General features: G+C 53.2%; 2 protein-coding genes across 3 annotated transcripts; both read left to right on the top strand.

Moving 5' to 3' along the window:
- Window positions 1-494: 494 nt before the first annotated feature.
- Window positions 495-22,848, top strand: LOC119104645 (glutathione S-transferase 2). Of its 2 annotated transcripts, none has more exons than XM_037228365.1 (3): window positions 495-736; window positions 19,260-19,454; window positions 22,080-22,848. In XM_037228365.1, exons 1-3 carry the CDS (start codon window positions 632-634, stop codon window positions 22,431-22,433), a joined length of 654 nt encoding a protein of 217 aa, XP_037084260.1. In that variant the 5' UTR covers window positions 495-631; the 3' UTR covers window positions 22,434-22,848. The 2 variants fall into 2 exon arrangements, with proteins under 2 accessions (XP_037084260.1, XP_037084259.1); XM_037228364.1 differs by lacking the exon at window positions 495-736 and adding an exon at window positions 18,429-18,683.
- LOC119104646 (glutathione S-transferase class-mu 26 kDa isozyme 47-like) lies at window positions 1,395-3,706 on the top strand. The gene is made up of 2 exons (XM_037228366.1): window positions 1,395-1,501; window positions 3,123-3,706. The coding sequence occupies exons 1-2, from the start codon at window positions 1,400-1,402 to the stop codon at window positions 3,474-3,476; spliced, it is 456 nt and encodes a 151-aa protein (XP_037084261.1). The 5' UTR covers window positions 1,395-1,399; the 3' UTR covers window positions 3,477-3,706.
- Window positions 22,849-24,785: the final 1,937 nt, after the last annotated feature.

Raw genomic sequence — 24,785 nt, 5'->3', positions numbered from 1 at the left:
TGAGCCTCTGCATGACCTAGTTTCCCCGAAATGGTGATAAATCGCAAAAGCGCGAAGACATTCAAGGATACTTGATAAGAAATCGTGGAATGAGCAAGTTTCTTTCTTTGCTATACGCAGGGTACGCTGAGAGTCCTATGATCCCCGACGCCAAACGAAAACGCCGTCGATGGCTCCCCGCCGGCAGAGAGACGTCCAAGTACCGGCCGAAAGCTGGCAAAAATGTCCCCATATGTGCGAAATAGACTCGTCCAAGCGACCATGGCGACCGTGGTAAAGCCGTACAGCCAATGAGCGAGTTCGCATAGGTTCAACTACTGGGGAAAGAAACCACGTGAGCAGCACCGTCCCCTGCCGACAGCCGTATTTCCCGCTCGCGGGGTCGAAACAGCCAGTCAGCGTGACGGGCGAGGGCCAAGGTGACCTTGAGCGGCGACTGGTCTCCGCTTCGCGATGCAGCGCCGCGCAGCTCAGGTCCACACTCGTGGACGAAGGGCGCGAGGGCGGACGTCGCTGTTAGCTGCTCCTAGCTGAGGGGAGTCGGCCTGCGCTGACGCCGTGCGACGCCTGCTGACCGGTGCTGGTGCCTGCTGAGCTCTGCTGATTCGTGCTCGTGTCTGACGCTCCAGCCATGCCGTCCGTGTTTGGATATTGGACCCTACGGGGTCTGGGCCAGGCCTGCAGGTTCATGCTGGAGTACACAGGCGAGGAGTACCAGGACGACCGCTATGACGCGGTAAGACGGAGAATACTGTGCTCCTTTGAGCTCCACGTGATGTCATCCGGCACCATCCAGACTTGATCTGTCGTGTCGCTGTTTTTCTGTGCTGATATTGAAGCTATCCACCGCGATATCGCGATGTCTGTCGTGGTTTCGCACTGCTCTCAAGAGCGGTAAACAGGTTTGAATTTCATCGTTAAATCATTTGCTTTATGCAGTGAGCTGTTACTGTAAGTGAGGTATGATAAGTGGGCTTTGCGCTGGATCCCCAACAATTCAAAAATGACACGAGGTCTGAGGTTTTGCATGCAAAGTATGAACGCACAAACCCCGTTAGGGGCAAGTATGTGGCTCGCCTCAGGTTGTAACGTAGGCCTATGTTAGCAGCCTCAGCTTTCCCTTTTTTGTGCCGAGTTGCTAGTGGATAGGCACTAGATAAGAAATGTAGTTGATGAAATAGGTAAATTGTAAGGTTAGACGCATGGGCTTGGCGCTTGAACTTCTGCGGGACCCGTGAATCATGCCTGCAGTAGGCTGCAGTGCCCGAATGACATTTGCCTCTGTGTTTGCCTTGCGCCTGGCTGCAGACCAACCCCGAGAAGTGGCAGGAGGTGAGACCAAGAACCCACACGGCCTTGCGTTCCCGAACCTGCCGTACTACGTGGACGCGATGTGAAGATGTCGCAGAGTGCGGCGATCATACGCCACCTGGCGAGAAAGAACGACATGGTCGGCACCTCGGACCACGAAACCCGGCAGCTGGAGATGCTCGAGGGAGTGGTGAGCGAAAGCGTGACCCTGGTCTGGTCTGGTCAGATGTGTGGGCTCGTACTTGGGCGGCTGCGACAGGATAGCGACGGGGCCTTACTCTTCGCGTGCCTCTGGCTGGCTGTACGAATGGCTGGAACGTTTGGCTAAGGCGGCGGGCCTGTGTGGTGTGTGTGTGGTGGTGTGTGTGGTGTGTGTGTGTGTGTTGGTGGGTGTGTGTGTGTGTGTGTGTTGTGTGGTGTGTGTGTGTGTGTGTGTGTGTGTGTGTGTGTGTGTGTGTGTGTGTGTGTGTGTGTGTTGTGTGTGTGTGTGTGTGTGTGTGTGTGTGTGTGTGTGTGGTGTGTGTGTGTGTGTGTGTGTATGTGTGTGTGTGTGTGTGTGTTGACGCAGGTCGTTCATCCGTGCACGCGATGGAGGTCGTTCATCCGTGCGTGCGAAGCAGGTCGGCATGCGATGCAGGTCGTTCATCCGTGCACGCGATGCAGACCGTTCATCCGTGCACGCGGTGCAGGCCGTTCATCCGTGCACGCGGTGCAGGCCGTTCATCCGTGCACGCGATGCAGGTCGTTCGTCCATGCATGCGATGCAGGCCGTTCATCCGCGCATGCGATGCAGGTCGTTCCTCGGTACATGTGATGCAGGTCGTTCATCCGTGCATGCGATGCAGGCCGTTCGTCCATGCATGCGATGCAGGCCGTTCATCCGCGCATGCGATGCAGGTCGTTCATCGCTACATGTGATACAGGTCGTTCATCCGTGCATGCGATATAGGCCGTTCGTCCGTGCATGCGATGCAGGCCGTAACGAGAACTCGATCCAACTGAACGACACGCTAGTGTGCTTGTGATGTTAGTGTCGTGTGACGCCCTCCTCCCTGACCTAGGTCAGCTGCCGCATGTGCGTCGTCCGGGCAGTTCAGACCAAGCCAATTCCGAACACATATGTTTGATGGCCGAGAAATGAAGTGTTGTGGGTAGCCGTAAAACTTTTTTTCGGAGTGAATGTGCCTTTTGTACGATTCAATACGCATGTTTGGTTTGCATCGGCTCCAGAAGTGTACATTTCCTGCATTATTTGCATTTTAGCGTTCCAACAGACATGGAACTTGCCCGAACACGACGTATGCAACTGAATAAGTGTAGCCAGGTGATCAAAATATAATATAACCACACCATTGGCACACATTCCTCCTGATTATAAAAAACAGCCTAAAGTGTCACACATATGCTGTGAAGTACCAGGGAATGTCTTAGCTCTTGCGGACAGTATGCAGAAATGAGAAAAGAAAGAACAAATCCATTACGCCACTCTGTTTACCAGTTTTGGATTGGAAGAGGTGTCGACGGCACGACCTCTGCAAAAGAGGCAGCTTCTCCCAGGACTAAGAGCATGAAAAATGTGATGGATTCGGTTGGGCTGACCCGACCGGAGCTAAAAGTCCTGTCATTGTGTCGTGTTTGGTGATGTAGAGGAGTGGGCGAAGGCCGACCTCCTACGCTGTTACCACGGACATTTTAGGTGCCCACAGTCATTTAAAAAACAGCTGCTTTCGTTGTTACCAACATGTACAGCAATGTTGTTGGTGTAGTTGTTGACGAACAAAAAAACTGTTGTGAAAATGAACTTTTTTTAGATTTGGGACCTGCGTGTGTGGATGGGCTTCCTTTGCTACGGCACCGAAGAGTCTTTCAACCAGACGCTGCCGGCCATGAAAGAGCGCGTCTCCAGCTGCTACAAGCAGCTCAGCGACTACCTCGGCTCCAACAAGTGGTTCCTCGGCGATCGCATCACCTACGTGGACTTCCTCTTCTACGACCTGTTCACCAACTGGCACGACCTGGACTCGCACCTGCTGGATGCCACTGAGAACCTGCGCACTTTCCGCCAGCGGTTCGAGGCTCTACCCGCCATCAAAAGCTACATGACCTCGGACCGGTTCATTAAGTGGCCCATCAACGGACCCTCCGCCTTCTGGGGCGGCAAGTAGGGCTGGCCGGGATCGCCGCGATGGCTGATCACTCGCCGACTTCGGGGACGAGCCGCCGGCCACCCGGGGGTGGGGTGGGGAAGCTGCCAGGGAGGAGCAGGCAGACCCGCGCTTGACGGCCCAAAAGAAGAGAGGTGGGTGGCTCTTTTGGCTTCTAGTGTTACGTTTGTCTCCGTCCTGTTTATGTTAAAGATCTTGCCATGTCTAAATAAAGACCGCATGAAATCGTGTATCGAAAAAAACGAATATGGGCATGAATTCCAGCATGCCGAACCTATGATGTTATTGCTTCGTTTGTCACCATTTCATGCTGCATTGAATCAATACAATGCCAAAGTGTGAAGCGACTTTAATATGTTCCTCTGCAATACTGCAACACATTTCTGTTGATACTCATGCGAATAAGAAAAGCATCTTGAGCCTCGTTTTGTTAGGATCTTGCTGCGTGCCCGTAAACTCTGTGGAACGAGAGCGTCCGAGAACAATGCCGTATGACTCATTATTCATTTGCTAAAGGGAATGTGCCGCTCGCCGTCGCGCCCTTTTATGGGGCGCCAGCGACTGCCTCCGTCATATTAGCGCTCAGGGTCATGGCGCGACCAGGATTCGAACCCGGCCACCCACGTGGGAATCCGATGCCCCAACCACCTGGTCATTACGCCCGCTCATTCCTACAGATCCGAGTCAAACTATGCAGCGCGGACATCGTCGGATCACCAGAGAACGAAGCAGTTCATCCGTTCATATGTTCAAATTTGGTTGTATCTTACCTTGTTTGTCCTAGCCGTGTCGACCATGTTGGGTCTCCACGTCAGGTCTCCATGATCAGGTATGCTTAATTGGCATTTTGCCATCGTCTCATTTGATTGGTTAGGAAAACGCTCGGACTTATCACGGACTTCTCACGTTTATCGTATGCCGAAGACTTGCTCATTCGGATCCTAGCCCTGTAGTTGCACAGCTTTTAAGTGCGGCCCGGTACACTAGAGGCTAGTCTAGTCTAGTCCGTGTCCGTGAAGTTAACGATTTATTCAGCGATTTTGTCAGTGACGAGTTCCGATTTCCCTGAAAAACGGTCTTGGGGTCAATTGTGAAATGAGAACACCAACAATGACCTTTATTTTGCTATATCATGTGACCTTCAAGGTCAAAATCTGGTTCAAAGGACGGGCTTCTGCAGCTTATTGACCTCAAAATGCAAACATAATTGAGCTTATGGTAGCTCCTGGTTTCTGTTGTGGTTACAAGGTAAAAATAACAATAAGTCCAAGAAAACCGTGTCTCTTGTTAAGAAGTAAGCGATATCCGGAGATTTTTTTTGGGGGGGGGGGTGGGGCTCACCATAAGGTGGGCTTTTGTCGACCCTGTGTTCCCCCATGGCAAGGCTCTGGCTACGCCCCTGCCTACACACAAAAGCGGATCCAGTCGCGTACGTCGCATGATGGGCAGTGAAGTGTCCGTTTGCCCATTCCATTCCTGAGGCAGACAGCTTCGCGAAGGCTATTTTTCTGCGATGGTGTGGTATGAGGGAAGATAATTCGGGAAAATACTGTTGCAGGTGTCCATCACATGTTTCATACACCATGTAGAAGTAACGCTGATCCAAAAGTATGCAACAAAGTAGCCACACGATCAGCTCGCAGTCAGTCATGCGGGAGACATCCAGGCCAGGGCAGTGACCACCGACGGCGGACAGGAGCAGGGTCCAGATAAGGAACATATGACGGATGTACCTTATTATGTGTTCGTGTGAAAGAGTTTGTTAGCTTTCCGGACGACCATCGACTTGATTCGAAAACAGACGTTGAAAAGGAATAGTCTCTATTAGCTAAAGAGTTGCAAAGTGAAGGTAAGAGAGGCGTTGGAAGAGTGGCGTCGCACACTCCGATGTCGTCGTCGTCGTAAGCGCTGACACGGCTCGCGTCGAGCCGCGCCGTTGGAGCCTGAACGTGGGCTGACAGGCAGAGACCGTGCGTCCCTGCCCGCGTGTTCCATAAACCCACGTGGCCCACATATGGGCTCCGGATGGTGGGGACCAATCGGCCGAGGGACCGCCCACACCAACGCGGAGACGCCGCCGCCGCGTCGGCAGCGACGGCCCGTTTGTCCGCTAACGTAGCCAGCCCGGTTTTTCGCGCCATTCACGGAAAATCCAAACTACAGGGGAGCAAACCATGGTCATAAACTTCACACATGTCGAATAAACGTAACATTATAACTATAGCACTATAAACATCAGCAGCTAACTAACGAGCACTGTTCGTCCGCGGCAGGCGGGCCTTTTTGCACCAGCTACATTTAGAGCTAATGAACGGCCATAAACTAAGGCTATAACTACGTCTACACTCTACAGCACGAACGCTCGCGGCGCGCGTGGAACAGGAATCACAATGTCCCAAACGACATCATAAACTATTTACTGCAGTATCGAGGCGCACATGGTCACAGCGCGGCAGCGTCGCACGGCACCGCCATGAACTACTCACTAGGCGGGGCGCGCACGGTCACCGTCCCGTCACATCAGCGCTCGGCTGCGTCATGCTCGAGGCGGCAGAGACGGGTGATAGGCCGCCTATATTGCCCGGTGGGTGTCGCCACGTCCACAACGAGAACCCGACCGTCTGCGCCAGGGAGCACGCGGGCCACTCGTCCCATTGGCCAGTGCCCACGGGGCACGTTATCGTCCGCCAACAGCACGAGTTCGCCGACCTCGATGTCGGCCGTGTCTCTGCACCACTTCGCTCTCGTGGTCAGCGTGGGAAGATATTCTCGCTGCCAGCGCCGACAGAAGTGATCTGGCAGCACCTGTGTGTGCTTCCAGCGCCGTCGGCGGCACAGGTCACCATCCTCGAACACGCCAGGAGGCAGCTGAGGAGAAGCCCTTCCGATGAGCAAGTGGTTCAGCGTTAGTGGCTGATAGTCGTCGGAATCGGTGCTGACATGCGTCAGCGGTCGGCCGTTGAGGGGCGCCTTGACTTCGGTGACCACCGTCCGAAGCGTCTCGTCATCCACAACCCTGTCACTCAGCACGGTCGACAGGGCACGTTTTGCTGAGCGCACCAGACGCTCGAACACGCCGCGGATGTGGGGCGCAGCCGGAGGGTTGAACTTCCACTCCACGCCTTCTTGTGAAAGCGTGTCAGCAATCTTGGCCTGGTTCCACTGTTGCAGTGACTGGCGCGGCTCGCGCTCACCGGCTCGGAGATTTGTCCTGATGTCCGAGCAAACCAGCTTGGTCTTGCCGCGTCTCGCCATCATGCGTCTCATCGCCATGATGAATGAGTCGATGTCCAGCGAGTGAGCCAGCTCGATGTGAACTGTTCGAGTGGACAGGCAGGTGAACAGACAGCCGTATCTCTTCTCCCTTTTACGCTGTCTCTTCATCGCCAAAGGTCCGAAGAAGTCCACGCGGCTGGCAGGTCGCCCATCAATGGTGGCATTGCCCGAGCTGACCGTTTACGACACACCATACAGGCGCGGGTGTATCGCTTTACGGCGCCCGGTCACAGATGACCCAGAACTGCTGCCGGATGTGAGTCAGGTCGTGTTCGGCGCCCGCGTGTGCTAGCTTCTTGTGATGGTTGGTGACGATCAGCAGTGTGGCGTCTCCCTTCGCAGGTAGTATTACCTGATGCTTGGCTTCGTAGTCGGGCTGGGAATGACGCAGTCGCCCTCCGACTCTCAGCAGGCCGCCCGAGTCCATGAAGGGCACTAGCTGGTGGAGATGGCTGCCGGTTGGTAGTCGTTTTCCTTGTTGCAGAGAGGCGATTTCGGGGCCGAACTGCTCTGCCTGGGCGTTGCGGAGCCAGACTTGTTCAGCGTCACGCAGCTGGTGGACGGTCAGTGGCCCCGATCGTCGATCCGTCTTGGTACGGCTGTTGTGGGCGAAGCGGTTTACCCACGCTGTCACGCGCGGCAGTCTCTGCCACGATGAGTACCAGCTGGCGTTTACAGCCGGCGCCGCCGGAACAGTGACGCACGCTGTCACCCTCATTTCGGCCGCCTCCTCGTCTCCGGGGCGGGCTGTCAGGCAGGCAGGCGCGTCTGGCCAGTCATCAGGGCAGCGCCACAGGAAGGCGGGTCCTTGAACCCATACGCCGCCGGGCGCCAGGCTCGTAACGGCACAGCCGCGGCGGCGGATGCCAGCTGGGTTCAGTAAGCCTGGTATATGACGCCACTGGGGCATCTCAGACGAGTCCTGGATCTCGGAGATGCGGTTGGCGACGAACATGTTGCACCACCGGCTCCCGCTGTTGTGTTTGATGGGCGCGACTCGCACCTTTGACGCTCTCATACGGGTAGCTGCTGCCTCACGGTTGTCTGGAAGTTGCCCCCCGTCTTCACGCCACAGGAGACCGGTTTCATACCGATCGCTGGCCCGTTTCGCGGTGTCCAGGACGGACATCGCTCGGTGTCGCGGTGTCCAGGACGGACGCGGTGTCGCGGATGTCCAGGACGGACATCGCTCCTTGGTCCGCTTCTGAGTGCAGCTGTGCTTTCTACCTTGTGCCAAAGGCTTCTGTCGTCCAGAAATGCTTGACCTGGTTTTGAAGGTCCGGAAGAGCACTCCTTTTGTGACTGATTCGGACGTGGTGCACACGCTTATCACCTGGTGCATACATCAACCGCCACGGCGTGCGGCCGGTCACAGTCCAGCCGAGCAGAGTCCTCACCGCGCTCGGCGTCCCTGGCGTCCCTTCTACGACCTCCCGCGGCACGATTAGTTCGAGCATGTCTGTGCTCAGCAGCACTTCCACCGTTCCGTGGGTCGTTATCGGAATGTCGAGCTCGGTGAGATGAGGCCAACTGTTTTTCTCGACTGACCAGTCCATTGAATGATTCGATACATTCAGAGTGGGCGTCGTTTGAGCGTCGCGAATAACGTGCCTTTTGTCGCCGCTGCCCACAGGCTGGATTGAGAAACACACGCGTCGTGATTGGAGTCGCTCACTTCCTTTTAGGACGCTCAGGACCAGCCCGTCCGAGGGCCCCGAGATACCGGGCCGGTCACAGAGGTCGTCGGTCACCAGCGTGACCTGGCTCCCGAGATCCAGGAGCGCGTGGATGTGTGACTCCCTGAGGGACAGTGCACGGTGATGGGCACTACTTGTAGTAGAACCTGGCTGCGTGGCTCAGTCACCGCTGTGCCGACGTGTTTAGCGTCTGTAGCCGGCGGCGAGCTGTCAATCTTATTGCGCCGTGGGAACACACGCATGCCATTGTGGAGCAGCGTGTGATGCCGTCCTCCACAGCGCTCGGCTTCGCATCTTTTGTTACGCGGGCAGCTGGCGCTGATGTGACCGCAAGACGGGCAGTTAAAGCAGAGTCCGCTTCTGCCGATAGACTCTGCCCTCTCGCTCACCGTCAACGCCAGGAATGCGTCACAGCACTGTATGTTGTGCGTACCTTGGCACATGGCACACGCATCACATCTCGCGGCCGGTGGCGGGTTTATGGTCGCAATCTTCCGCGATTTTACGGCCGTTACAGCTAACGCTGTGGCGAACACTCGCCTCAGCCGGCCTCCTGGGGTGTTGCACTCGACTTTAGGTGACGGCTTGTGGCACGTCTGTGTCGAGGCCACACGACCAGCAGTGACATGCCGACGCAGCCACCCGTCGAGGCCGATTAGAGTGGGACGGGTGATGCCGTTCTCCACGACATATTCTCCCATCTCCACGCCAGACTGGCAGGAAGTTTGCCGGCAACAGCCGTGACGTTTGTGGCGGTGGCGAGGTCTGCTTCGTACTGCAAACTCTGCAGGACGCTCACTACAGTGCGCAGGTCTCGTGACAGCTCGGCCAGAGCAGATATTTTGCCATCTCTGACCGGTCGTGCCGAGAGGAGTTTTTTCATAGTTGCGCGTATCACACGCGCTGCGTCGCCAGATTCCTCTTCCAGCTCACGCAGGGCTGCGCCGTACAGGCTGGCGTCACAGAGCATTTCACGTACCGCCTCTCTTACCGGCCCGGTCAGGTGTGCTTGCAGATACGTCAGCCTCTCGACGTTTGTGAGGTCGGCGCGTTCGTGCACCAGCGCCTTAAACAGGGCGACCCATCTCATCCATTCGAGAGCGGAGCCGCTGAACTTGTCCAGCGTTATCCGCGGCAGATAGCGATTTGCCTGTCTCTCAGCACCGGTCGGGCGCTGCAGCAGAGGTGCCGGTGCAGGCGAGGCATTGGCAGGCTCTGCACCGACTGGTCGCACGTTCGGCTGCAGCTAGGAGAGCCAATCCCTGATGCGTGCGGCTGAGATGTCCGACTACGGCTGCTCACGCAGCTGCACGGGCGGCTTAGTTGCAGCTGCCGCTGGGCCTCTGACGAATGACGCTGCGTCGCCGGCGTGCAGAGATCCACGCTCCTCCTGCTCCAGCAGCTCCAGCTCCAGTTGGCGGCGCTCCGCTTCATCCTTCAGCTCCTGAGCTTCGAGAGCTGCCTTTGCCTCCGCCTGTCGCCGCGCCAGCTCCGCCTCTGCCTCCGCCTGTTGCAGCGCCAGCTCCGCCTTAACTGCCACCGCGCGCTGCCCCTGCTCCGCCTGGAGCTTGCTCAGCGCAGCTCGGCGGCGAGCTTCGCCGACGCTAGAGGAGGCTGTACTGGCACCTGCCTCATTCCGGGTGCGGTAGGACGTCCTGCTTCGTTGTGATCTTGCATCACCGTGTTGTCCTGACCGGTTGTCAGACATCACTGATAACACTGCGTTTCGTCGTCACTGAACACTGTAACCCGTTCACCAGTTCACTTACATCCGGCCCGGAGGACCAGAATGTTCCTTCCCCTCGACTTGATTCGAAAACAGACGTTGAAAAGAAAGAGTCGCTGTTAGTCAAAGAGTTGCAAAGTGAAGGTAAGAGAGGCGTTGGAAGGGCGGCGTCGCACACTCTGCTTCAGAAACCCAACCACAGGTGCCTACCACATGTTTGAGTGGGGAGTCTGAACCACTCGGACACGACTGGGGGAACCAGTATGAATATGAATATGTTGACAATATATACTTCGATGAGCGACCACTGGTCGAAGCCTGAGGAGAGAGTGCATTTCGTTCTATCCTATGCGGCGAAATATCACTGAAAGTGATGAGTGTCATCATCACCGAATATTGATCATTAAATATAGTTCAAAAATTAGGTGGCAATTCAGATCCGGCTGCGCACAGTAAAGTCCACTTTATTCTTATGTATTCACAGAACACCATCTCTGTGGCTGGTGGTCTTTACTAACATTATACCGTACACTACCGGTTGCAGTCTCGAACTTCAGGCAATGCAATAAATTGGTCACAAAGTTCAATATATTTCGGCAGACATGCTGATATAAGGTGAGTTTTGAAATTTTCCTTTTAACCACCATGTGGTTCTCGGTCGCTGAAAATTGTCTTCATCGTTGTAATTCCGTCAGGCCTCGATTTAGGGTGCTTCATAGGTTCACGTCAGATGCTGTAATTGTGTGCATTTTACGTAACTAGCATGGAAAGCCATTCTTTTAAGAAACGCTAGCTTCTCCCTAAAATATCAGACAACGAGAAACACCTACAACTTTATGACGACATGTGGACATGTCTGCTTTCACACCTACGAATTTTGCCTGCCAGTAATGCTGCAACAAAAACTTATCTAGCTTAACAGGGATGCTCCATATTTGTCTGGGGTTTTGAATTGAAATAGCCGTCTTGAAGATCATTCGGTGCAGTTCACAGTCTTGTCCTTCTTAAGACAAGAACCTCTCTAGTTTCTGAGCTACGCGCCAGCACAGTCGAGCAGACTGCTTGGTATAGGTTATTCTAAGGTGACACAGGCATCCATGAGGCTATATTAATTTCATTGAAATCCTCTCATTCCATTGACCATGAGACCACCAAGATTTAAAAAAAGACATTTAGGTGTCGAGTCGCTCATTTTTGGTGTTCGTGGGCACAATTTCTAAATGCAAAGGCCGTCATTTGGCGCTCAATCAGTGTTGTCCAATGTACAAAGACGCAATCAACCACTGACGTAATTGCGGGCACATTAAGTAGCTTTTTGTTCTTTAGAGCAGTCCTCCACTTCAAAGTACAACAGTAGTTATAAGTGAGCCTATTTCATATCTGATGCTTGCTTTAATATCCTCAACAGTAAAACCTTCCCTTTAAGTGGAGCTTGAAAAGAAGTCGGTGAACTTCTGATGCATACAAACTTTTCCGCACTATGAACACTGCAAACTGTGAGTAGCCGGGCACAGAGCGTACTTTGGTATCGAAACCGTAGAGGTAAATGCCTCCCCAGTGACCCAAAATGCCTGCCTGCTTGCAGAATTTCACCTCCCCAGGAGACTGTCGAAGTGGCGTGAAGCATGACTGTTTCTGAATCATGCTATACATGTCTCCCAGCAGTTTTTTATTGGTATTTCGTTGACTTACATCGCAATAAAGTCACAAGGACACGTATTTATATATATATATATATATATATATATATATATATATATATATATATATATATGTATGTATGTAAGCGTATATTCGATCCGAAGATGTTCCATATACACCAAGGTGTATACACCCATGAGGCAAACGACACAGGTGGCATTTTCCGGATGACAAGCGTATGTGTTCCGTTGGAAGTGCCAGGAGGTCCCAGACTTGCTACGTAAGTATGGCTCATGCGCGGGCTCGACGCTCTATGCGCCAGTCTGAAACCAGCATTAACCTAAGACACCGAATTATTTTTATAATGATTCGCAACGACCAGTTGGCTGTATGCTCCGATCGGGAGAAGGACGCGGGAAACCGTACAAGAAAATGGGTTAAGATGGGAGCTGCCACACGAGATGCACCTTCACAGTCCATATTCCCGCCGTAACTTTTATGAAGCTCATTCATTGCGCGCTCGTTAAAACAACACAAAATATAACGCCAAGCGCCCTCGCATACAACAATTAACAAACGTTAATGAAGATGACGGCGGATCTGGACTAGAGTTGTTTTTTTTTGGGGGGGGGGGGGCAACCGTTTGTCGCCAGCTGGCTGGTGTGGGATCCGAGGTCCAGCGCACTTATCAAACACGATGCTTGCGTGGAGTATGACTAAGCCGCGTCAGCATGTGTTTTGTTTGATATTAAAATCGCTGCCAACTTGTCCTCATCAAGTTTTTTCACAAACGGCAAAGAAATGTTTGATACCGCACCATCAAAATTAAAGAGACGTTAAGTAGAGGAAACTTTTATGAGGTTCTGGGAACGTTTAGGGGGGGGGGGCAAAACATACTCTCAGAGTTTTGGGGGGGCCGTGGCCCCGTGCCCCCCCTACCCCCCCCCCCCCCCCCAGGATCGGCCTATGAATGAAGACCGCTTCGCTAGCAAGCCCGGGCACAAAATACACAATTAAGGCTAATCAGATATCATACAGAGCACGTAACCTTTGGCACAAGTCGTCCCCGAACTATGGCGATCTGTATTATCACGTATCAATCCGGCTTACCGAGCATCATAACTACAACGACCATGCCATGCCAGATCGGAGTCTCACGGAGTTAGCTCTGCCATCTGGTCAAAGTCGCGTTCACATTCTCAGCTTGATTTGCCAGCCCCTTTGTTGAACGACCCGCCGGCGTTCAACAGCATCACTTCTGCATTGGGCGGTGGCCAGCGACGGTGCTCGTGTGCTTGGTGACAGCCGGCCGCCGGCAGGGGAAGGCTGCCAACTAGCGCCCTTTGCCGGGTTCTACTCTGGACGCCAACAGCAGCCAGCGCGTAACAACGGCGCTCCTGCAACGGAGGGACAATTGGTAGTCTCAGGGTGTTCCTTCCCTGAACGGCATCAGTCAAACATGATGATGCCATACTGCATGCAAAACATCTCAGGGCTAGCATGTACTGAACTGAGGGCTGGACTGGGCCGGAGGCTGGACTGGCCTGGGGGCTAGATTGGACTGGGGGCTCGGACTGGAATGGGTGATGAACTGGACAGGCTTGCCCTGAGGCTGGGCTGGATGGGGGATGGACTGAACTTGGGGCTGGACTACACTGGGCTGGAGCAGGATAGGCTGGACAGGTCAGGACAGATCAGATCAAGTCAGGTTGTGATATGGTGTGTGATCTGCAGAACTAGGCAGAAGCGGGTTGACAGGGGATATGACCAAGGCTGGTTGGAGCATCGAACACGAAGTGGTCTGACCACAGATCAAATCACATCTTACATGTCCAACACAGCCCGGCCCTAGCCGCCGTCCCCGCCCCGACTCTGGAGCGAACCTGACCCTGCCCAGGTCCCGGCCGTCGTCGCGGTCGCCATCCTAGTCCTGGCTCTGGCACCGGCCCCGGCCCCCACCCAACACGGCCCGGCCCGCCCCGCCCTACCTCGCCCCGCCCTACCCCGACCCGACCCGACCCGATCCAACCCGATCCGATCCGATCCGATCCGATCCGATCCGATCCGACCCAATTTGATCCAATCCTACCTGATCCGATACGATCTGATCCGAACCGATCCGATCCGAGCTGACGTGGCCTGGGCCTTCCCGCGGCCCTGCTCCAGTCCGCTCTCGGTCCAGACGTACGGTTACTGTGACAGTCCCGGTTATGTTTCTGGCGCCGGCCCGGCCCAACCAAGGTAAGGCAGACCACGCTAAGGCGGGCCAAGCCAACCGAAGTCCAGCCAAGCCCATCCCGTGGGCCCGAGCTGATCAGTGACGGCAAGCAGGTCGAGCGCTCGGCGGCGCTGATGATGCAGCAGTCCGAGCAGGCAGCGCAACGGGAGGAGCGGCTGACCTTCATGCTGGAGCGGGTGCTGGCTACCCAGGAACGACCGCCAGCCGCAGCCGAGAGCAGGAGCGGAGCTCTTAAAGTGTAACAACCCCGGCTAGCTGCACAAAACTGAACATAACATATCAGTCATAATTTGGTGTGTTCATTTTAGCTGGAAACCATTAGCACAAGCCTTATTGAAATTTGGCATAATTTGACGTGCAATTTTTAATATCCTGTTTCTTTCTATCACTAGAAGCCAGGGCAGAGGCCACATTGGACTTGGGGAGGCAAGTGAATCACTCAAGAATGCGTATCGACGCCCGTCACCATTGCGGATAAATGAAGTTGCAAAATCCGCGGACAGAATTTCTTATCCGCACCATGAGATCAGCAGCTCCCGCCCGTAACACAATGTTGGCTGTCTGCAGCACTGCACACAGCTGATGATCGCGGCTCGTGCGATGGATGTCGGTTTGGCCTCCACAGGTGTGGCCGCAGCTGCTGGCTGCGCTGCGGCTTGACCCACGGATGAATCGGATTCATTCCCCGCGATGGGCCTGGGCTGTTGACCGCTGACGTGCCTACTCAAAACTGGCCAGGCTTGGCGAACGATCCCCCGAAGCGGCGCATTCATCATCCGCCGCGGCACTGATCACTTAGTTTTGTATCAGCTCCGTGTAAAGATTAGCACTTCCACAGCTTGATTCAGCAGCCGGCGTGCTCCGGACAAATTTGAATTTACTTGGTTTGCCTTTTTGTAAACCAGTCCCCTGTCGTGTGTCTCCTTAAAGTTATGCCTTACTTAGTTCAGCTCTGCTGGCCTGTCCTTTCCGGTCCCTTCCGACTGGTGGCTGGTTCCCGGATGGTGGACGCCGCGCCGAGGTCCTGCCACCGGTCGGAAGGGATCGGGGTAGGTCATGACCGAGAGACGCCAGGGAAAGGACGTGCGTGCCCCCTCCCTGGCCTGATCAGACAACATGGAGTTATGGCCAGCAGTAAGAACATGCAGGGTTCAGCTCAGTCAAGAGGTCCCAACAGGGGAAACAAATACGTTGCTAACTGAACATCCGGCCTCGTGTCACTATGGGGCCTTGCGTCTTTCTTCGTTTAACCAGATATCCTTACTGCACATGTATTGACGTTTTGACCCTGCACGTAGATACGACCCAATTGGATGAAGGTGGATCCCACACAGCGTGTGCGTGGAGCGGCGCTATGCCCTTTCCGGCCACCGATCCACGACTGCCTTCACATAGGCGCAACGAGAATGCAGAAAGCGCGGGCCGGCACGCTGCAGGCCTCCCCACATATTGGTCGTGACGCAGAGTCGAAAAGGAAATGAACGGTACCTGTTACCTTGGGTATGAACAGCCGGACTGCATGCCGGGCTTTCTGTGCACTTGTATTTTCATGCCCTTCGGTAGATGGCGCTGATCATAACCAGGCAGCAAAAGCCGAGCAGCTGTTATGGAGGGAGGGGCGGAGGAGAACATGATGCACAATGGACAGCGATGGATACGACGGGCTTGGGTACCACCCAGGCGCTCACTAACGGCGGCTCTGCTCTTGACGCCAGGGCTGCGGCGTTGTGTCGATCAGCGGTCCTGAAGGTGTCGGTAGCGATGCAGCGCCGCCCGCTCGCAGCAGCTCACGGTGTGCCGCCCCTCATCAGCCGACCTCTCATTGGATAAATACCTTCCTACGTCATCTTGCCTACCGCGCACGTTACCGGCCGGCGGCAGACGGCTGATCACACGCCGAGTGGCGGTAATGGCGTTGACTATATATGCGCAACCGACGAAGCCCAGGATACTGTTGCCTGTCAGTAAGGGCAAGGGCTCGGATCCTGACGGTCTTCCTGGAAACTAAATTGGGCATTCCGTACTTTGGACATTGTGTACCTTGGACATTCTGTACCTTGGACATTCTGTACCTTGGACATTACGCACTTTGGATGTTTTGTACTTTGGACGTTGTGTACTTTGGACCTTGTGTACCTTGGACATTGTGTGCTTTGGACGTTCCGTACCTTGGGCAATACGTACTTTGGACATTGTGTATTTTGGACATTATAGGCTTAGGACATTCTGTACATTGGACATTGTGTACTTTGGACATTGTGCACCTTGGGCGATCTGTACCTTGGACGATATGAACACCTCCACACCGAGCCATTTTGGAAGTGATTTCTCATTTTGGACATTCTGTACCTTGGACATTATAAACTCTGGACATTCTGTACCTTGGACAATTCGTTCTTTGGACATTATGTACCTTTGGACATTCTGTACCTTGGACAATATGGTACGGACCCTCGCTAACAATGTGGCTTGATTCTCAAAAGAGAATCGCCAGATTTGTGGGTTTTGTCACATTGTTTCTAGCAGTTTCAAGCTCACGAAGTTGTTTCCGCTTAAAATGCTGCGACAAGTCTTATTTCTTGAAAAGCAGCCAGCGAAATGAAGGCGCATGAAAAACCTGGCGAACTGTGAGCCATCGATCCACTTTCAAAATTCTCACCAGCCTATATCCATGCCGTATTTTGGCATCTACACTGTGGAGACAAATGCTTCCTTAATGACCCAAGATACCTACCCGCTCGTGGAATTTCGTCTCGCCACGAAAGACAATGTTAAAATGGACGGATAATCTAGGGAAGCTGGATAGCGTTATTTGCCAAATGACAGATGAGTCGAATAGGCAAGATTGTGCACCAGTGATAAACAGCTCTAGATGCATAGCTAGCATAGCAGCCATGACATTTGAATAAAGAGCGATAACAATCTCCATCCCTACCTCCCTCCCCCCCTCCCCCGGCCATCGGACACGGTTTCCAGAAAAAGTTCCTGAAGTACACCCTGAGCTTGCACCCCCCCCCCCCCAACACACTTTTTGAGCGTTCCTACGCCTAGGCACTGGACCGTTTTAGAAGACCCTGGTTCGAATGTCAGCAATGATGAGGAAAAATTCGTGCTGTGACTCGTACATGTCTTAAAGCCAAACATCATCCACAGGTGATCAGGACTCCATAACACCTGACGATGGTAGGAAAGTCAACTGGCGGCAGCTTTGTGCAAATACCAACACACCAGAAGTGAGCAATAGACCATCTTATGTGGTGAGCAATAGACCGACTTATGTGGTGGGTAATAGACCTACTTAAGTGGTGAGCAACAGACCGACTTATGTGACTTGTTCGCCGTGGTGAGCGAAAAGCTGCGCTTCATTCTGACGAGCAATGGGAGGGGGGGGGAGGGGGGAGGGAGAGCTAAGGCCTGATGCTTGACTCTGGTCGCGCACAAACAGAAAACCTCATCCATAGAATACTGCATAAATCAGCCCACAGATGAACAGAATCAACACCCCTTTGATACTAGGCCCTTAAGCCAGCACCTGCTGTGTCCTAGAAGTACCGTGCACCTGCCCTGTGTCTGCCTCCATCTGTCTTAAGCCGTCAGGAGCATCATAATTCACTCCGGTACCAGGAAGCTAAGAGGGTTAGCTCACTGGTGTGCATGCGTGCATGGCTGCCAACTTTCCGCCAAAAGCGTGGACTCTTGCTTGGGTATCGTGAATTCAACCATACCGTTCGAGGTCGGTCTGATAGAACCACATCAGCATGTACATGAAACACGCTTAAACGGCGAACTTTGGCGCGCTGGGACTTGGAATACCTCCCCCGGACATCATTGCGGACGCTTACAAAAATACCGTTCGGGTTGTGTCGTTTCACCGTCCAGATATGGTGAATGACCTATGACCTATTGGGCCTCTGAATGACCTATTTACCCCGAAATGTTGATAAATCGCAAAAAGCGCGAAGACATTCATAGATACTTGAGAAGAAATCGTGGAATGAGCGAGCTTCTTTCTTTTGCTACGCGCAGGGTACACTGAGAGTCCTATGATCCCCGACGCCAAATGAATACGCCGTCAATGGCTCCCCGCCTGCGAAGAAAGACGTCAAAGTGCTGGACGAAAGCTGGCGAAAATTTCCCCATATTGCAAAATAGACTCGTCCAAGCGATCGTGACGTCATTGGTTGGGGCGCACAGCCAGTGAGCGAGATTTCTTAGCTTCAAATACTGGGGAAAGTAACCACGTGAGCAGCATCGTTTCCTGCCGACAGCCGTATCTCCCGCTCGCGGAGTCGAAACAGCCAGTCGGCGTGCTAGGCGAGAGCCAAGGTGACCTTGAGCGGCGCCCGCTCTCCGCCGCGCGGCCCAGGTCCACACTCGTGGACGAGGGGCGTGAGGGCAGGCGCCGCTGTTAGCTGCTCCTAGCTGTGGGGAGTCGGCCTGTGCTGACGCCGTGCGACGCCTGCTCACCGGTACTGGTGCCAGCTGAGCTCTGCTGATCCGTGCTCGTGTCTGACGCTCCAGCCATGCCGTCCGTGTTTGGATATTGGACGATACGGGGTCTGGGCCAGGTCTGCAGGTTCATGCTGGAGTACACCGGCGAGGAGTACCAGGACGACCGCTATGACGCGGTAAGACGGAGAATACTGTGCTCCCTTAAGCTCCACGTGTTGCCATCCGGTGCCATCCAGACTTGATCTCTTGTGTCGCTGTTTTTCTGTGCTGATAATGAGGCTATCCACCGCGCTAGCGCGATATCGATCGTGGTTTCGCACAGCTCTCAAGAGCGGTGTGACAGTTTTGAACTTTATCGTTAAACTGTTTGCTTTGTACAGTTAGCTGTTACTGTGTCAGTGAGGTATGATAAGTGGGCTTTGCGCTGTATCCCCAACAATTCAAAAATGATACGAGGTCTGCGGTTTTGCATGCAAAGTATGAACGCACAAAGCCCGTTAGCGGCAAGTATGTGGCTCACCTCAGGTTGTAACGTAGGCCTATGTTAGCAGTCTCAGCTTTCCCTCTTTTGTGCCGAGTTGCTCAGGAAGGGGACTAGATAACAAATGTAGTTGAAGGAAAAGGTAAATGTGTAAGATCAGATACATAGCCTTGGCGCCCGAGCTTCTACGGCACCCGTATGATCATGACTCTAGTGGGCTGCAATGCCGGAATAACCTTTTCCTTTATGCTTTTTTACGCCTGGCTTGCAGACCAACCCTGAGAAGTGGCAGGAGGTGAAGACCAAGAACCCACACGGCCTTGCGTTCCCGAACCTGCCGTACTACGTGGACGGCGATGTGAAGATGTCGCAGAGTGCGGCGATCATACGCCACCTGGCGAGAAAGAACGACATGGTCGGCACCTCAGACCACGAAACCCGGCAGCTGGAGATGCTCGAGGGAGTGGTGAGCGAAAGCGTGACCCTGGTCTGGTCCGGCCAGATGTGTGGGCTCGTGACTTGGGCGGCGGCGACAGGATTGCGACGGGGCCTTACTCTTCGCGTGCCTCTGGCTGGCTGTACGAATGGCTGGAACGTGTGGCGAAGGCGGCGGGTCTGTCGTGTGTGTACGTGTGTGTGCGGCAGTGCGGGCAGGCGTGTGTGCAGGCGGTGGTCCTGGTTAGTGTGACTGAATGACGCAGGCGCAGGAAAAGTCGGGGCGTGGGGTGAAAGAGCCAAAGCTAACGTCTGCCGTGGAAGTTGATCGAACCTTAACGTGATGCGTGGGAAGAATTCCCTTCAAAATGGGCTTCGTATTTTCGCACATGCACGTTCCTACGTTCCCGTCAAACCTTTGCTTGGCTTTAGGCGGAATCGAATCAGATTCCGAGGTTATTCCGCCTTACTACGCTTGTTAAGCCTTGCAAGGCTTCGGACTTAATCGGATTGGCACTTGATTTCATTGGCAGCTCGGCTGAATGGAACTCGGGATTCATTCGTATGGCCTGTGACGTAACCAGAACGGCATCAATTCCGCTCTGAAATACCCTCAGCCATGGCTGCACTTTGACAACGATAGCGACGACTGTTGGACCGGATCGGTGGTCGGATAGCATATCTGATCTGCCTGGCAACCAGCATCTCGCGCTTGATTGCGTAATACGATAGAAAAGCAAAACACTGCGGGCATGAATCTCGCTTATCGCCGGATCTGTGCGCTTGCGCTGAAGAAACGCGGTTGCTGAGGCGCTGCTTGGGCTGCCTTCGCCATCGTTTGCTAAACCCCGTCCACTTTGCCAGCGCTGACAGCGTTGCATTTGGGGCACGACAAATATGATAACGCTGTAGTTTTGGCAGCTTTTTCTATACTCCGCTCACCCCGACACCCAAATCCATCCCCGATTGATCTGCTGCTGGGACTTGACGCTGGCGTCTCTGGCTAACCAAGAGCAATGCAGTACGCGTCAGAGGTCGTCGTCTACGGATATGTTGGCCGAACTGTGCCGCCGGGAATATGTGAGACGGGGCGAAGCGGATCGAATGGGCCCGACAATACGCCCATTCGATGATCACAGCCCGTCGCCACTGGTCCAGGAGCCCAGTGTCTTTCCAAGGCCACAAACCCACTTGACTCGCAACTTGTTTTGCATCTTCGGCTGGAAGTTGATGCAATGGTTCATCCGTGCATGCGATGCAGATCGTTCAGACGTACATGCGATACAGGTCGTTCATCCGTGCACGCGATGCAGGCCCTTCATCCGTGCGTGCGATGCAGGCCGTTCATCCTTGCATGCGATGCGGGCCGTTCATCCGTGCATGCGATACAGGTCGTTCATCGGTGCACGCGATGCAGGCTGTTCATCCGTGCACGCGATGCAGGTCGTTCATCCGTGCGTGCGAAGCAGGTCGGCATGCGATGCAGACCGTTCATCCGTGCACGCGATGCAGACCGTTTATCCGTGCATGCGGTGCAGGCCATTCGTCCGTGCACGCGATGCAGACCGCTTATCCGTGCGTGCGATGCAGACCGTTCATGCGTGCATGCGATGCAGGCCGTTCATCCGCGCATGCGATGCAGGTCGTTCATCCGTACATGCGATACAGGTCGTTCATCCGTGCATGCGATGCAGGCCGTTCATCCGTGCACGCGGTGCAGACCGTTTATCCGTGCGTGCGATGCAGGCCATTCATCCGTGCATGCGATGCAGGTCGTTCGTCCGTGCATGCGATGCAGGCCGTGACGAGAACTCGATCCAACTGAACGACACGCTAGTGTGCTTGTGATGTTAATGTCGTGTGACGCCCTCCTCCCTGACCTAGGTCAGCTGCCGCATGTGCGTCGTCCGGGCAGTTCAGACCAAGCCGAATCCGAGCACATGTTTAGTGGCCGAGAAAGGAAGGGTTGTAGGTACCCGCAAAACTTATTTCCGTGTGAACATACTTCTTGTACGAGTAAATACGTGTGTGTCGGTTTGTATCAGCTCCAGAATCTCACGTTTCGTGCACTATTTGCATTTTAACGCTCCAGCAGGCATGGAACTTGTCCGAACACGACGTATGCAACTTACTCAGTGTAGCCAAATGATCAAAATATGATAAAATCATACGATTGACACACACGCCGCCTGACCTAACAAAAAAAAAACAGCTCAAAGTGTCACACATATGCTGTGAAGTGCCAGGCAATGTCTTAGCTCTTCAGGGTAGTATGCATAAATGAGAATAGATATAATCAGTTACGCCAGTCTGTTTACCGGAATGCGGATTGGAAGAGGTGTCGACGGCACGACCTCTGCAAAAGAGGCAGCTTCTCCCAGGACTAATAACATGACAATTGTGATGGGTTCGGTTGGGCTGACCCGACCGGAGCTAAAAGTGATTTCATTGTGTCGTTGTGTTTGTTGATGTGGAGGAGTGGGCGGAGGCTGTCCTACACTGTCACATGCATGCATTTTACCACATGCATTTTAGGAACCCACAGGCATTAAAAAAACGACTGCTTTCAGAATAACCAACGTATACGGCAATGTTGTTGATGTATTTGCTGACGAACAAAAAACAATTGTAAAACTGAAAATTTGTTGCTTTTCAGATTTGGGACCTGCGCGTGTGGCTGGCCTTCCTTTGCTACGGCACCGAAGAGTCTTTCAACCAGACGCTGCCGGCCATGAAAGAGCGCGTCTCCAACTGCTTCAAGCAGCTCAGCGACTACCTCGGCTCCAACAAGTGGTTCCTCGGCGATCGCATCACCTACGTGGACTTCCTCTTCTACGACGTGTTCACCAACTGGCACGACCTGGACTCGCACCTGCTGGATGCCACTGAGAACCTGCGCACCTTCCGCCAGCGTTTCGAGGCTCTACCCGCCATCAAAAGCTACATGACCTCGGACCGGTTCATTAAGTGGCCCATCAACCTTCCCTCCGCCTTCTGGGGCGGCAAGTAGGGCTGGCCGGGATCGCCGCGACGGCTGATCACTCGCCGACTTCGGGGACGAGCCGCCGGCCACCCGGGGGTGGGATGGGGACGCTGCCAGGGAGGAGGAGGCAGCCTCGCGATTGACCGCCCGAAGGAAGGGAAGTGGCTTTGATTGGCTTCTAGTGTTACGTTTGTCGACTTCCTGTTTATGTGAAAGATCTTGTTATGTGTAAATGAAACTGCATGAAATTGTGTATCGAAAAAACGAATATGGACATGAATTCCAGCATGCCGAACCTATGATATAATTGCTTTGTTTGTCACCCCTTCATGCTACATTGAATCAATACGATGCCAAAGTGTAAAACGGCTTTAATATGTTCCTCTGCAACACTGTAGCACATTTCTGTCGATACTCTTGCGAATAAGAAAAGCATCTTGAGTCCCGTTCCTGAGGATGTGGCTGCACGCCCGTAAACCCTCTGAAACAAGGGCGTCCGAGGACAGTACCGTATGACTCATTATTCCTTTGTTAAAGGGAATATGACGCTCGCCGTCACGTCCTTTCATGGGGCGCCAGCGACTGCCTTCGTCGTATTAGCGCTCAGGGCCATGGCGCGACCAGGATTCGAACCTGGCCACCCACGAGGGAATCCGATGCCCTAACCACCCGGTCATTACGCCCGCTCATTCCTACAGATCCGAGTAAAACTCTGTAGCGCGGACATTGTCGGATCACCAGAGAACGAAACAGATCACCCGTTCATATGTTCAAATTTAGTTGCATCGTACCTTGCTTGTACTAGTCTTGTCGACCATGTTAGGTCTCCACGTCAGGTCTCTATGACCAGGTATACTAAATAGGTATTTTGCTATCGTGTTATTTAATTGGTTACAAAAACGCTCGGGCTTATCACGGACTTTTCACATTTATCGCATACCGAAGACTTGCTTATTCGGATCCTAGCCTTGTAGTTACACAGCTTTTAAACGCCGCGCGGTACACTGAAGGCTGCATTTTTCCGGACTTGTCAGCTCCGAAGAAAATGCGTCCAAATATTGAAAGAACCAGCGGGGATTACTTACAAATTTGAAATATATCTTTGGGAAACGTCATTAAAATGACTGGAGCAGGGAGAGCAACGTAAATAGCTGTTTTAAAAACACTTGAGCGGTGAGAGATTCTATTGTGCGTGCCGTCACATATACACACTCAGTGGTCACCAAAGGGCTGCTGAAAAGATGGTCACCGTCCCTGTCACCTGTGACACGCATCTCACGCTGATGTGGGCAGTGCCAAAACATACGGCTTACTCTGAGTTGTTTATTTCCATTTGCTTTCTTTTCTATTTTGGCATCATTTGATCTTATTCAAAGAAAGCCTTTTTGGAGGGAAGGTCTTTTTGTGTAAATGCCGTAATATTATAAAATTAAGGGACCAACGGACGCGGAGACCATCTGGTGGTATTTCTTCGATGTCGGGGTATTTTAGCCGAGAACTGGAGAATGCGGGGACTGCAAAGCATTGACATTCCTGCTGGAATGTGTGGTAGATGATAAAGTAAGTTTTACGAGAAGAATCTGCGGCTCGTTTCGGGGCGAACAGGATCAGAAAACTTTTTTTGGTTGGTCTTGTCACATTACCGGACTGGATAAATGATGCGCCCTTAGAATCATCTCCCGGTATACCATGCACCCCCCGTAAGAACAAAGACAGCACCATCAGTGACACCACTCACACTCACACGCGGCTGGCGGTATCAACGAGAACTGAGTCAAGCCTCGATTTGTATCCCATAACTCCTATACTAAGACGTAAACATACCTGGCTCCACCGCAACCAACTGCATTATTCGAAGAACACTAAATTGAAGACTTCTAAACACAAGATTAACGTCTTAAACTTGTTTGTTGGCCTGTTTGTGGAAATTTTGGCTCCACCGCAGACCGTATAGCGGTAATTTTTCCAAGTCCAGATGGTCATGAAAGTGCAATCACTTGCAATAAGCATGCAAAGACGTAGTGGCAAGATAAACATGTGAGCAATGGAAGATCAGCGGCAGTCACAATGACGGATACTTCTTTTTGAAGCATTAATTTTGTCGTGAAGAACTAGAGCTCACGTAAGTCAACGTCAAAAAAAACAATGTAGCATATGAGTGAACAACAAGCCGGGAGTGCACTTTCGTATTCAGTCGGGGACCCTACCCGCACCTCATCTGTGGTATGAAGGCTTGTCACATTCAGGGCACGCCGCGTTTTATACCTCACGGGCTTCTACAGCAGACACAATGACGGGCAAAGGCTTTTTTAAAGATAAGTTTTTCATTACATTTTAAGCTTTTTGCGTCGAACTAATGTCACCTAACTCGTCGTAACT

This window comes from Pollicipes pollicipes, unplaced genomic scaffold (genome assembly GCF_011947565.3).
Source record: "Pollicipes pollicipes isolate AB1234 unplaced genomic scaffold, Ppol_2.1 Scaffold_6052;HRSCAF=7182_pilon_pilon_pilon, whole genome shotgun sequence".
In the NCBI taxonomy this organism is placed as follows: Eukaryota; Metazoa; Arthropoda; class Thecostraca; order Pollicipedomorpha; family Pollicipedidae; genus Pollicipes; species Pollicipes pollicipes.
Note: the sequence above shows the minus strand (reverse complement) of the source record. Positions and strands in the feature narration are given on the sequence as shown.